General features: G+C 40.3%; 1 protein-coding gene and 1 long non-coding RNA gene across 2 annotated transcripts in view; both read left to right on the forward strand.

Annotated features, from left to right (window-relative positions):
• LOC122830398 overlaps window positions 1–590 on the forward strand; it is a 3267-nt gene extending 2677 nt beyond the window's left edge. The window contains exons 3-4 of the long non-coding RNA XR_006370520.1: window positions 143–227; window positions 389–590. This is a non-coding gene — a long non-coding RNA (uncharacterized LOC122830398). The remainder of the gene's footprint in view (window positions 1–142; window positions 228–388) is intronic.
• Window positions 591–9441: 8851 nt separating this feature from the next.
• apela (apelin receptor early endogenous ligand) lies at window positions 9442–13160 on the forward strand. Its single transcript, XM_044115726.1, has 3 exons — window positions 9442–9662; window positions 12114–12203; window positions 12810–13160. Exons 1-2 carry the CDS (start codon window positions 9587–9589, stop codon window positions 12200–12202), a joined length of 165 nt encoding a protein of 54 aa, XP_043971661.1. The 5' UTR covers window positions 9442–9586; the 3' UTR covers window position 12203; window positions 12810–13160.
• The last annotated feature ends 589 nt before the right edge of the window (window positions 13161–13749 follow it).

The raw sequence follows: 13749 nt of genomic DNA on the forward strand, positions 1-13749 counted from the left end.
ATATGTAGAATTTTTTTATTGTTTACATTTTTGATTTTTATTTTGTTTTATTTTTAAAGGAGAGCAAACAAGATCAAAAAGGCCTTTTTATTATTATTATTTATATATAAAATGTATATATTTTTTATTATTATTTTTGCAGAAACTACTGATAGAAGACATCAGGAGACGTCGGTGTGACTCATCTGCTAATGGTCAGCTTGTGAGAAAAACGTAGCCTGTTCCTGGTGTGTGGCCGTGAATCCTTATCAGTTCTTAAAAGCGGGCCTGCAGGCCGACCTCTGAACGTGTGTGTGTGTGTGTGTGTGTGTGTGTGTGTGTGGGTGTGGGTGTGGGTGTGTGTGTGTGTGTGTGTGGGTGTGGGTGTGGGTGTGTGCTTTGTTTGCAGTCCCAGTGTAACCTACTTCCAGGATGAGGCACAAAGGAGTGGCCAAATTGTTCAACTAAAAAAAGCAATAAAGAGACACCTGCTCCAACAAAGTGGCTCACCACAGCATCGCCTGGCCGCTCACCCTGCAGGATTTCCAGAGACAACACCGGGAGATTCCTCTGTGAACTTTGAACCTGGAAAACAGACTGTGTGTCTCTCCCATTGGTAAGTCCAACAACTAACTAACGATTCTTATTTATTTGGGAAAAAAAGTGGATATATCCTCGGCTTACAGAGGTCATAGAACAAATTCGTGTCTGAAGCAAAAAGGCGTGTTGGTCGGACCTGTTTGCTGTCAAATAGTTATGGAGGAGTGACTTGCTAGACATTAAAGAGCCGAACCTGTTTGCGAACAGGCTTTAACCTGATTATACCCAACAGTTTGAATGAGTTCAGGGATCAAATATTTATGGAACGGATACAGTTCCAGTGGCCTCCTTTTGCTTGAAGTTGACTTTGGCTTTTTATTAAATGTGTGAAGCGTGTCACTTGGTCAACATTGAAGCCCGGTTCACTGCAGACTGGGAAGCTGAGGCGTTGAACTGAAGGTTTAGGCTGCTGAGACGTTCTGACCTTGAAATGTGTCACTTAGTGGAGTAAAGTCTGCTAAACGTTGACACAAAATGTGTCTTTCAGTTCTGGCTCGTCTCTAACACCACAAAATTATTCTGTTTCTGAACTTTGTCTAACTTTACTACAATGAGGTAATGAGATGTAAATATGCTGTTGAAATGTTTATGGGTAGATGAAGGTTTTAATGAGCAATGAGATGTTTTAAAATCTTGCTTTTCAGACCAGGAATTTCTGTCAAACAGTGCACACAATACAGTGTTTATGAAATTAGACCTCGATGAACTACAGAGAATTCTTTCAGGCCCTCTGGTGGAGGAAAGTGAGTAGTGCAGTTTGAAAAAGCACCATGTCATGCATAGTAATTGCCAAATGTTTAACCAAAACTTCATTTTCTCATAGTTCATACTGCTTATACAAATTAATGTGAATAGCATCTTTGTATAAATGTTTTTAAAATATCTGATTTATGACAATATGTAAATTTCAAGTCAAGCTTTTTAGCAACATGACAGTTCAAAGGTCAATATATGATAAAAGCATAAAGATTAACTGCAACCATCACCTCATTTCAGCTTCTATTATATCATAACCTCAGCTGGAACTCTATTAGAGTCCAGATAAAATAATTCAATCTGATTTAAAGGGGCATTCTGTAAAATTGACTTTTTTGAGCATTATTACATCATGTTATATTATTCCCACAACAAAAACATACCTGGAGTGTTGCCCTGGTTCTTCCATGCATGTTTGAGAAATCCTTTAATCTCCCATGGCAACCACTGAAAACACCAGGTTGGACTTAGATCTGCCTTCCAGACGCAGCTCCTCCTCAGAGCTGCAGTTTCCAAGCTCCAAGACTCACTCAGCTCCTTCAGACTAGCCAGAAGCAATTAGCAAATACCTGGTGGAACTACACATCTGCTGAGCTCATTGCAGGAGCTACATCTCAATACAAAGGTGTTAAAAACATTGTTAATGGGTAAATAAAGGATCCATGTTATGATGACTTCCTGAAAGTGGAGTTTCAGAAAGAGCAGGAGTTTTTAAAGAGACCGAGACCCAATTCACAGGCATTAATTTATTAATTCAATTTTCTCTTAACAGTTAGTTCATTGTGCTACAAAATAGCACCATGTGTCTGATGAATACATAATACCACCCCCTTAAAAGCAGTAAAATCTTCCTGGTTCTCTGAGCAACACAGAGACAGTCTGTGAATATTATTATTATTATTATTATTATTATTATTATTATTATTATTATTATTATTATTAATAATTTTGTATGTTATTGTGATCTTTGATTTGGTTTCACCTCATGCTTTGTTTAGGCAGCTGTGTAGATGGAAGCGCTATTCTCTGGCTTTGAGCTCACCTTCATCATCTTAGCCTTCATCATCTTCTCCCTGTTCAGTCTGGCTTCGGTCTGCATTCAGAAAGAGGAAGGCCCGACAGGTAAGCATCGATAAAAACCGCCACAACAAATGTAAACCTGTCTAATGCAAGTTATGACTACCCTCTTTCAGAAGATGCTGCATATGAAAACAAGAAATTAAAACAACTAGTGAAGAAGAAGCAGAGAGTGATCACCAAACAGGCTGGACAGAAGGCCTAAAGCTGGGATCAGCTGGAGCTGAACTGTAGCTGGAGATCATGTTTCCTGCTTTTCTGTGTTTTATGTTAAAGTTACCAATTTGTCTTTGCCCAATGAACTATAAACTCCCCTCGTTAAAGGGGTAGTGTTATGTAAAATCAACTTTTTTGAGATTTACATTATGTTATTTTCTAATCAAGAACATACCTGGAGTGTTGCTTTGATTCCTACATGGATGGTGGAGAAATCCTTTAATCTCCCGTGGCAACCACTGAGCTGGGCAACACGTAACGTCAGTGTGGACCTAGCAACGCCTCCTTGGAGTTGCAGTTTCCAAGGTTCTGCCTCACCCTCTCAGCTCCTTCAGACTAGTGGCACAACGGACAATGCAAGGCTAAAGGAAGAGAAATGACCACAACACAGAAGAACAGTTCTTTATGGAGTCTAATTAAAGTGAATAACGACCAATAAAGAGAGCAGATGGGGAGAAAATGGAAATGAATTAATTTTGAGAAGGCAAAAATGCACCAAAAATTATATATAGCTCAATTTATCAGCAATGGAGGGAATAGCCGTTGAAAGCATTTATCAAAGAAAATGTTAATATTTATCAAATTAAACTGCGCAGTTACGTTAAAAATATGCCACTTCCGGTTAGCATATTTATCACAAAATGATATCAAAAATAAATACTGAAACCCAAATTCAATTAGGCAAAATAGCCGAATAGAAGAGAACATCTTTTCAAATTAATCAGTGTGCACAATGTGGGGGTCCAGTGTAAATATAATGGTTAAATTGATTCATTATTATTGAAATCTGAAAACAAAGCTGTTCAAAACGGAGTTCCGCGGTCGCGACAGCAGCGCCGCAGGAAAATATTTCAAACAGCTAACCTAAATTAATTTATAGCATAAATGGGAACGATACAAAGCTAACCGCTTAGTGAAATGCAAAGTTATATGTAGCAATGGATATGAAGAGTAATCCAAATTCACAGCCACAGCAGAAGCCAGACGCCAAACATACAAACTGATCCTTGTCACATGACTAAATGTTCTTCCGACAAGCAGTGACAGCCAATCCGAGAAGACATTTCATGTGACATTTGGCGGTTTCTATTTTTTTTTTTTCAATGTATTTCAGTAATATGGCTTACATACACATATGTGCAAAAGGGTTAATAGAGTAGCCATGACTCCCTGTAGGCAGAGCATTTTTCTTTTTCCTCTTCTTCATTTTAGTTTTGATCAACAATCTTCCAGGCCTTCTGGAGGGTTTTAGAGGTTCTCTTTAAAACTTTAGATGGTTCACGACTCGGTTTCTGTTCAGTGCCTTTCTGATTTTTACTTGTTTGCCAGTTAGCTGTGATCTCAAACTCTTTAGCTAAGATGACCAGTGTTGTGTGAGCATAAAAATTTGCAAAGAACCAGACTTAAATTTGATATGTGTGCATTTTGTTACCAACATTCAGTCACAAAAACAGGTAAACCTATAAATACAGCCAAACATCAAAATTTTGATCTCAACAAAATGATTCTCAAACAGAAAATATTGATCTAGTTGTGGAGAACTCGAGACAACGGTTACAATAAAAGTTTCTCGCTCCTTAGATGTGAAGTATAAAAATGTAAAAGTCAGTGAGTTTCTGGAACAGCTTTGATCTGAAACATTCAGCACATATTCTGTTAGCTCATCAGAAATGTCAAAGGTTCTGGCTGATTTTGTCGTTCTTCACCAATTCTTTTTTCTCTGACGTGTTTTGACTCTAACCCCCTGCCAGCTGTCCTAACTCCAGAACAAAACATTTTGTGTGTCAGGCTTATGTTTCCATTGTTCATAAACTGCCAGCTCCTCTGGTCAGGACTGAGGGTGGTTGCTAGATGAGATAAAGGTTTTATTGGGTGGAAGGTGAACATGTCCATGTGAACGGCTAATGAGATCCAGAAACAGACTTGGTACATCCAGAGAAGTCAAACGCCTGAGCGACGGTTAAACTAAATAAGTGAGTCCGTGTGGGGTGGTGTTTGGACGTTGCTTCTTGTCAAGTTTGCCCTTTGACCTGCGAGCTTTCCGTCACTCCAGCCGTCTAGAGGAGAGGCTCTGCCACAGAGACGGACGTAATCAGATGGAAGGTCATCCTGTTGTTTAGAAACTGCAGGGAGAAGAATCTCTGCTTCAGTCCAAACTACCTAATGGTCCAACTGGATCTGCGTATTGGGAGCTCGCCACGGTCCGTGCGCATGAAGGTTCATTGCACTGGGCAATCAGAGATAAAGGGTTTTAAGAGTAATTAAGCTGCGGCTGACTGCAGAGCCTCATTAACACTGAAGACCTTGTGGCATGACAACAGGAGCTGCTATCACCCTAACGATGCACAACGAGCGGACCCACCAGATCACAATCAACACTTTGCACGCGTGGACGGAAGGATGACTCCCGAAGCATTCAGACATCATGGCACATTTCATCTCACACAGTGATTACACCAACAGAGCCACTGCTCTGGGCTGTTTGGTCATTCTCTGTGTAAATAAAATGCTTCAGTAATGACAGCAGCCATGAAGACATATTCTACTGAGTTACTTGTGATCCTTTGTCAGCTCTATGAAGCAAGCGTCCTGTTAAATAATGGAGTTTTAAGAGGGTCAGTGTTATGTAAAATAGACTTCTTTTTTTTAGGTTTTTATTACGTTAGAATGGTATTCCATCATCTAAAACATACCCAGAGTGTTGCTTTGATCATTTCATCTGTGTTTGAGAAATCCCTTCATTTCCCATGGCAACCATTCAGCTGCGCAAAACGCCTGGGTGGACCTAGCCACCCGCCTACGAGAACGAAGTTCCACAGAGCTGCAGTTTTCCAAGCTTTTTACTCCCCCACTCAGCTCCTTTAGACTAGCCATTAGTAATTAGCAAATACCTGCTGGAACTATGTATAATGAGCTCATTATAGGAGCTACTTCTTGTTACGTGGTTAAAGGGTTAATACAGAGAGATGCTGTGATGACTTCCTCAAGGCGGAGGTCCAGAAAGAGCAGGAGGTTTTAAAGAGACAGAGGCCCAATTTCCAGGCATTAAATTATCAAGTCAAATTTCTTTTAAGTCATATTTGATATATAGAGCATTTTTGGAGGTAACATATTACCTCAATTATGCTATAAAATGCCACAATGTGCCTGGAAAACAAATGATACTGTCTCTTTAAAGTCTGCGGATGATGTGACAAAGTGTTAAAAATAAAATTCAAGAGGTGTAAATATTCTTTTGCAAAGCTCTGTATAAATGTAATGTAATGTTTGTTGGAGTTGCTGTTCTTCGAAACCAGAGAGAAAGCTCCTCATCAGAGGGTCCTGGTCAGGACGATGGCAGAGGAAGCATGAAGTGAAGTTTCAATGCAGTCGTAAAGATCACAGCTTCCACGGAGGCCACGACTGCTGTAACGTTCTCACCACGCCAAACTCCTTCCTGTGTTACATCCTCTTTTAAGTGCTGCTAAGACCGCTGAAGAAGAAGAATAAAATGAGGAAATTCAAACATTTCAAACAGATTAAATCTGATCTGAAAAGAATATTTGAGTGGTTTTTGAGCAATGTCTTTACGATTTGCTTCTCAGTAACCAACTGTTGGTTTTCCACATGAGAGTTTTTTTGTTTAGCTTTCTGTGCTGATCTGTGTCAGAAATAAGGAAATGGATACAGGTCATCAAACTGGTGTACTGATCAATCTTAGACTGGTCAAAGTTCCTCAAACTTTGACCAGTCTAAGATTCAGGAACTTTGACCTGATTGAAAACTGTACCATTTTTAAAACTCTTCAACTGAGCTTTCAGGGTTCTATTTAAAGGGTTCTGTAGAATAACAATCAGGAGTCAATATCTTACCTGCAAAAAGATCTTTCTGAACAATTTGTGGTTAAATTAACATAAAAAAGTTCTGATTAGTGAATCAAGCTAGTGGTTAATGTGTGAACCCATAAAACTTGAAAATATCAACAATATTTTATTCATTTTCTAATTGTTTAATGCTGAAAATTTAACTTTATGGGGTCCAGAGTTGATTCTTTCAACTTTGAACTTTTTAATTAAATTGGCAGAGACAGACTTTTCTTTTTAGCTCTTGGGGTGTTTAGGAAGCAATTTTCTTCTGCTATCTTTTGTGATTTGTCTTTATGGGTTTCTGTTATTTAATTTCAGGCTCTCACTGTTTAGCTGAGGAGAGGTTTCTGGACAGGTCCGAATGTTTTCCCTTTCCGAGTTCATCAAAAGTCTAAAAAAATAATGACCCAACAGCTACATCCCAGGGACTTCAGGTTCCTCTGTAGAAATGATGGTAGTCGTACCAAACTCCCGGCGGAGTTTAATGAAAGGTTACCCTCCCTCTCGCGGGGTGTTTGGCTAATCCTCGTAAAGACGTATAATCCCCAGGAAGAGCAAATATTACAACCTGCTTTAATCGCTCACACAGAAAACCTGGTGGGGGAATTTGATACGATTGTCTTGTTTCTGTTTTGAAGCGCAGACGGGCAGGAGCTAGCTGAGCGGGACTTGGTGAAGAGGAGCTCTGGCAGAGGGACAGCGAATACCGGGTAGCTCGGAATGACAATTGAGGCCCGAATTAGCATATTCAGGTTGGGGGGGGGGAATAAAAGTTCTTTAAAAGACAATGGCAACTGATATGCAAAGAGAGCTGGCCAAAGAAACAAGCTCCATACCTCGGCCGAGTGTTTGCAGCAGGATGAGTGCGTGTGTGCGTGTGTGTACATGGGTGTTTGTCTGACCCAAACCAAGATGGTCCAAGACGCATTTTTGCAAACATCATAAAGCCATAAAAGGGGACAATATGAAGAGCAGGAAGAACTATTTAAAGACAGAACAGTCTGTGTTTTAATATCCAGGAGAGTCGACGGTCCACTCGCTTGTTCAAAGTCTCTCTCTGTTATGAGCCATGTGGTCCATTAGTGTCCTGCTGCTTTTCTAATCCTCATTCACATGTAATGGCCGACATTTCATCTTAATGTGTTAATTCATTAGCCGGCGGCTGAATGGGGAGTTTGAGTCCACAGAGACACTGTAATGAGTCCCACACCGACGGCAGAATTAAAGCTGACCGAAACGGGTTAGAATGCAACAACCCTTAGGAATGCTTTGTTTGGGATTTATTCTAAAAAATATCCTAACGCAAATGCTCTTAAAGGGCTCATTGTGCTGTTAAAATATCAATGAATTGTTAAAACGAAACAATATTATTGACCATCTTTTTTCACTCCTTCCAGGATTTGGTGTTTGTGGTACTAATTTGGAAATAATTGCAACACTTATTCATGACAGTGAATGTGACTTTTTATTACTCGCTATATAGATGGTGGACTGTATTCTGACATCAATCAAGGCTAAAGAAGCTGTTTAGTAAAAGTAAGAAAGATTTTGACAATTTTTGAGAAAAATCTGCAATAAGCTCCCAATCATCAGTGCAAAAACATGAGGGGATTTGTTGAGTTTTCATGAATTTGCACAATAATTCTCAAGAAATTAGAGGGACTGATTGATCGAATTTGGCAGTAAACAGATAAAAATGGCATTGATTTGACTGGTAACATATTTAAGCACAATGTGCTGTTTGAGAAACCACTCACCATTACAGAAAATCTCTATCCGCCATCATCAGTGGCTATGCTAACTAGCTTAACCATTTACAACAAGCTATGCTAGTTGCAGTGCAGTAGAAAGCAACGAAGAACAAGCAGCACCACACAAGACAGTGACTGACAGCACTAAGACCCGCCTCCTGGCTGTGATTGGTTGTTTTTAATTAGCATAGGAGAAGGCCGAGGAGATCAACATTTTAACTGATTATCTGTTTCATACCAAACTGTTGCGATATAGCGACAGTTTTGACAAATATGTAATGAAGTTAATTTTCTATAAAAGTTACATACTGAAGCTTTATGGAATCATATTGTTTGGAAATGGCAGATTATTTGAGCGACTGAACTATCTCCAAATAACTGACTTTTGAATTGCATTTTGTATGTATTCATGTATATTTTTTAAATATATATATTGTAATTCATCATGCTGCCAATGAGAAGTACCAAAGTCCTTATTGCAACAGTGACAACAAAGATGATTCTGATTCAGTGTCCAGCCAGCAGACGGTCGGAGACATCAGACAGACAGACAGACAGACAGACAGACAGACAGACAGACAGACAGACAGACAGACAGACAGACAGTAAGTCTTCGTCGGTTAATTGGCTTGTGCAAAAGATCTCTGAATTTCATTCAGTCAGGCTCCTAAACGCTGGATGCAAAAGGCCAACAGCCCCCTCTAACTCCCCCCCGGTCAAAGAGCAACACCCAACCCCAGATGTGGTTCCTCATTAATGCGGGGGCAGGGGACGACCGCAGGGATCTGGTTCACGAAAGACCTGCTGCTCTCAGCTCCAGCCTCTCAAATGGCGGCAGTGATAAATCCTCTCTGCCTGCCTCTTCCGTTCTCCTTGAACAAATCAATCAGTCAAGATGCAAAACGCAGCAGCAGCCTGTGTGGACCGAGGGAACCAGGGGGGGCTTCCTGGCATTGGAATTACTCTCTACATGTGGGGTCAATATGTGCAGCGCCTGAGAGTGTGTGGTGAAGAGGGAGTGTGAGAGTCAAAAGTAGAGAGAGAGGAGGTGCTGTGGAGAGGGGGGTGTTGTCAGGGTGTACCCCTCCCTCTGAAGGGCTATATAAAACCGAAGGAGGAGAGATGTTACCTTGGTCACTTTGAAACAACCTCACTCTGGCTGGACCCACAGATCCTACTGGGAGCTGCTGACAAGTTCTAGGAAGGACGGGCTCGCAGTTGATGGCTTCTCTGTGTTTGCTGGACTAGAAACAAGTTGGGGGAGGGCAAGAAGACGGAGCATCGTCAGTCCATCCAGTACCAGAACCAGAACCAGAGAACGTTTCCAAACTTTTGGAACATTTTCAAAGCAGCAGCTCAGCCATGAAGGTTTTCAACTTGCTGTACTTGTTGGTGCTGCTCACAGCGTTGGTGGCTCCAGTGTTTTCAGTCAGACCAGGTAAGGCTCTACACAGCGACCCCTGACCTCACCTAACCCATACCCCACCCTTAAAACTAACCCTAAACTACCAGGCTCACTGTATTATTTACTCAATCACTTGGCTAGACAGCTTGGTTTACATTAAGTTTAAAGATGTCAAATTTGAAAATGATGTAAATGTAAAAACTGATTGAGAAAACAAATCATTAATAACTCCCCTAATAAATAGTTAAAGTTTGTGCCTGTAGCTAAACATTACTAAACAAAAGCTAAACAAAATGTTGAAACTGCACCACAGCTACTGAAATAGCAGTTTTAAGCTTGAAGACATTAACCAGTGAAAAATACCTAGCTGAATTTATATTATTATTATAAATAATAATAATAATAATAATAATAATAATAATAATAATAATAATAATAATAATAATAATAATAATAATAATAATACCGTTTCTGAACGGGTAATTCATAAAACATACTGATAGACGTTTAATTTTCTGCCAAAAATCATTTTCTTGCTGTTAGCGGGAGGCTAAAGTTAGCAGGACTTGGCTGTTCTACTGGCTACTGCAGTTCTTTCGGTGCCGTTAGGTGGTCGAAACCAAATTAGTTTAAATCCTGTTTCACACTAGGTCAGTCTGTTCTGTAACTTTTTTTTTTTTAATAGCTTGTGAAATCTTCGAATCTTTATTTATTTATTTATTTATTTTCTTTTGAAGAAACGCAAATGAAGACTGTTTTTGGGTCTGTTAATCCATCATCAGATGGTCACATCTGTCCTACAGGTTTAAGGATCCTCTACACTATTTTGCGAACGCAGTGAAAATAAAATATGAATTTCTGAATTAATTTGTTTCTGTAAATTTCAAGACCACCAGCTCTGGTTGGACAGTTTAGGGGGTGAGGTGACGGTCGGGGGTTCATGATGATGATGATGATGATGGAGGAAGGGTGGAGATGGCCGCCGGCGAATCGCACAGCAGCCACGAGGGCGACCCGGTCTGCAGCCTCCGGCGCTGCGGCGGGCTTTTTGTTAATCGCCATGCAGATTCAGCAGCAGGACCAGGTGTGGAGGCCGGGCTTCAGGCGCTTCTTCTGTGGAGGTGGGGGTCATAAAGTCATCCAGAGGGGACCTCCTTCTTCCTGGGCTCGGCCTCCTGCGGCCTCTGAACCTCGGGACCGCAGAGGATTTATTGGGGACGTTCAGAAATAATCACGTGTTTGGTCTCTTTCTCCCCCGCCCTGTCCAGCTGCTCCTAAACGACTCCACGCAGTAAAACAGTTGCAAGTGTTCACGAGGGATGAAGTTTATGGCGTAGTTACATTTATAACCTGACCACAGGAAATCGATAAGTATCCCTGGACATTTTTAAAGAAATTATTCCATTAATTTGGCTATGTTGATGCAAACAGCATATAAGCTTTATTTTACTGAATTTAGAGCATTTTTGTCGCCCGATAGCATTTTAGTTCCACTGAAAACTATTTTATTGTATTTGTTTAAATTAAAGTAATTTTAGTTTCCATGAAAAATCTTGCATTTTGTTAAAATTCCTTCCAGACAGTGGAGTAATATTTGACATAAAGGTTAAGCATTGAGGCATAATTTTGTTTATTTAATTATTTTTAAAAAGGGTAAAATGACGTCATTAGCCAAATTGTCCCTGCAATTTATGTGAAAGCAAGCTTTGCAAGAATAATTACAATTAAAACACACACATTCAACTTCCAAGTAATTAAAGTAACAAATGTAAAAACTGTTTACAAGAATGTTTGCAAAAATAAAGAAATAAATAATCAATGTTGCTGCCAATTCTTAACATAAATATACTCAGAAAATAATCAAACAGATGGGGGAGGGGAAACTACTTTCCTTCCTAAAAATGACTTTTAGGGAGTAAAAATGACGAGAAGAAAAGTTCAAAATGGCGTTCATTTAACCCTGTTAAGAGACATTGGGCTTTTTCTCATGTGCGCAACTTTCCCAGCGCTCGCGTCTGCAATTTTTTCTTTTATTTTATTTTTGTGTGTGTGGGTGTGTGTATGTGTGTGTGTTTGTGTGGTTTTGGGAACTGACTGTCTGATGGAACACACCATAGCACTTGGGAAGCAAAGGGAAAACACTTCTAGAAAGATGCTATATATAGAATTGCATATGGTGCTATTTATAGAAATGTATTATATTTCTAAAATACAATTTCATAACCAGGGGAGAAAAGAGCTGAGTGCTGTGCAAAGACTGCAGGAGGGTTAAAATAAAATTGTATCTATGATATTTAGAATGAATTTAAAAATAACTTTTCTCTGCGTCCTTAAAACAGCAGAGGGGTGTAGAAAAATCATGAAACCCTTCTGGACAGCCTCCAGATTAAATGTCTGAACAGCCATAACTAGCAGCTAACGGCCCTATAGCTCGTCCATGTCTCTTGTGTTGGTGTATTTTAAATACAATCTTGTCTGTTTCAGACTTTCTGAACCTGAGGAGAAAATACCACAGACACCACTGTCCACACAGACGCTGCATGCCTCTTCACGCCAGAGTCCCGTTCCCCTGAGGTGAGCCGTGTTTCTGTGAAGCAGCTGCTTCACTGCGAAAACGCGACATCTTACCGAGTCATTTTGGTCGAGTTTCTAGTGCAAATATCATAAGACAAAACTGACTCGCGAGTAACTTTTCAGCAATAAATACGAGCTTATTTTAAGTTGGTATTTTCTTCATATTGATGAAGACGCCAGATTCACTTATGTTGTAAGTGAAATAATCTGCAAAGGAACAAATGCTTTTTCATTAATATTAACACTTAAAACGAGCTCCTATATCTTGCTGAAAATGTACTTGTGAGTCAGTTTTGTCTTATTGCAAAGGTGCTAAGAGAATTGAACTAGAAACTAGACTAAAAATACTTGGTAAGATTTTGTGTTTTTGTAGTGGAGCTGCATGGTGCATGGAGGAAAGCTGGGTTACAGGCCAGGCGGTTAGCAGGGAGGCTGTGATCAGCAGCAGTGGGTTCATGCAGAACAAGGGAGCGTGGAGGAAAAGGTTGAGGCATAAATCCAGCTAATGATGAAGAGGAATGCTTTAATGCCAGAGAGGCGATTCCTGCTCAGTTACTCTGACGTCATCTCAGCAGGACATTACAGGAAGTGTTTTTTCCATCCCAGGCCGAGGAAACTCTTCAGAGGAGCGCGGCTGGATGTGATCCTTGGCGGCATGGATGGATCAGTCAAGACAGACGGACGCAGGAGGTGGAGGAGAAAAATCCATGAAACGCCACTCAGGGACGGCCATGATGCCCCGCCAAAGGGAGAACTTCAAAGTCAGCCTCTCCTGGAGACTCGAGATGAAAAACTGTTCATCCAGGACAGAGTTTAAACCATAAAAGCTGACAGCGGCGCGGCGCTCACAGATGTGACTTCAGAGACGTGGAGCTTCGACCTGGAGTCACATTTCATAACCAGGAGAGAGAAGATTTATCATGAAGAATGTTCAGCGTTTAGCCAAAACGCTGCAGACCAAAGAGACTGAACAAATCTGTTTATAATGTATGTATCTATGTATGCACTTCAGCTGTTGACTGAGAAACTTTTCCGCCTGTTTAATAAAACGAATGTGCAGTTGTTTTGTTTTTACTTTGTGTTTTTACTTTTCCCATTCTTCCTTTAAAACAAAAAAAAGAAAAAACTCAAGTCAGGTTAGATGGTGAACATCTGGAAAGATCAATTTTCTAGTCTTTCCCACAGATTCTCAATTAGAATCAAGTGTGAACTTTGACTAGGCCATTTCAAGAGAGTGATAAGGTCTGATACAGACCTCTCCATTGCAGTTCTGGCTGCGAGTTTATGTCTCTTGGGAGGTGAACCTCTGTCACTGCTGAGGACGAGCATCCCCTCAGCATGATGCTGCCACCACCACCACCTGTTACAGTTGGACTTGTGGAGTTCATGATTCTCAGTGGACCCATGGACAGATTGTCCCACCTGAGATCTGCGTTAAAGTACGGCTGAATCAGTTGGATTAATCGCCTTGAATCAATTTTTGAAGTAATCGTTGACTGGAGTAAACAGTTGCTGAAAGAATATATTCAGAACAGTAATTAAGCCA

The sequence above is a fragment of the Gambusia affinis genome, linkage group LG04, assembly GCF_019740435.1.
Source record: "Gambusia affinis linkage group LG04, SWU_Gaff_1.0, whole genome shotgun sequence".
NCBI classification, from domain to species: Eukaryota; Metazoa; Chordata; class Actinopteri; order Cyprinodontiformes; family Poeciliidae; genus Gambusia; species Gambusia affinis.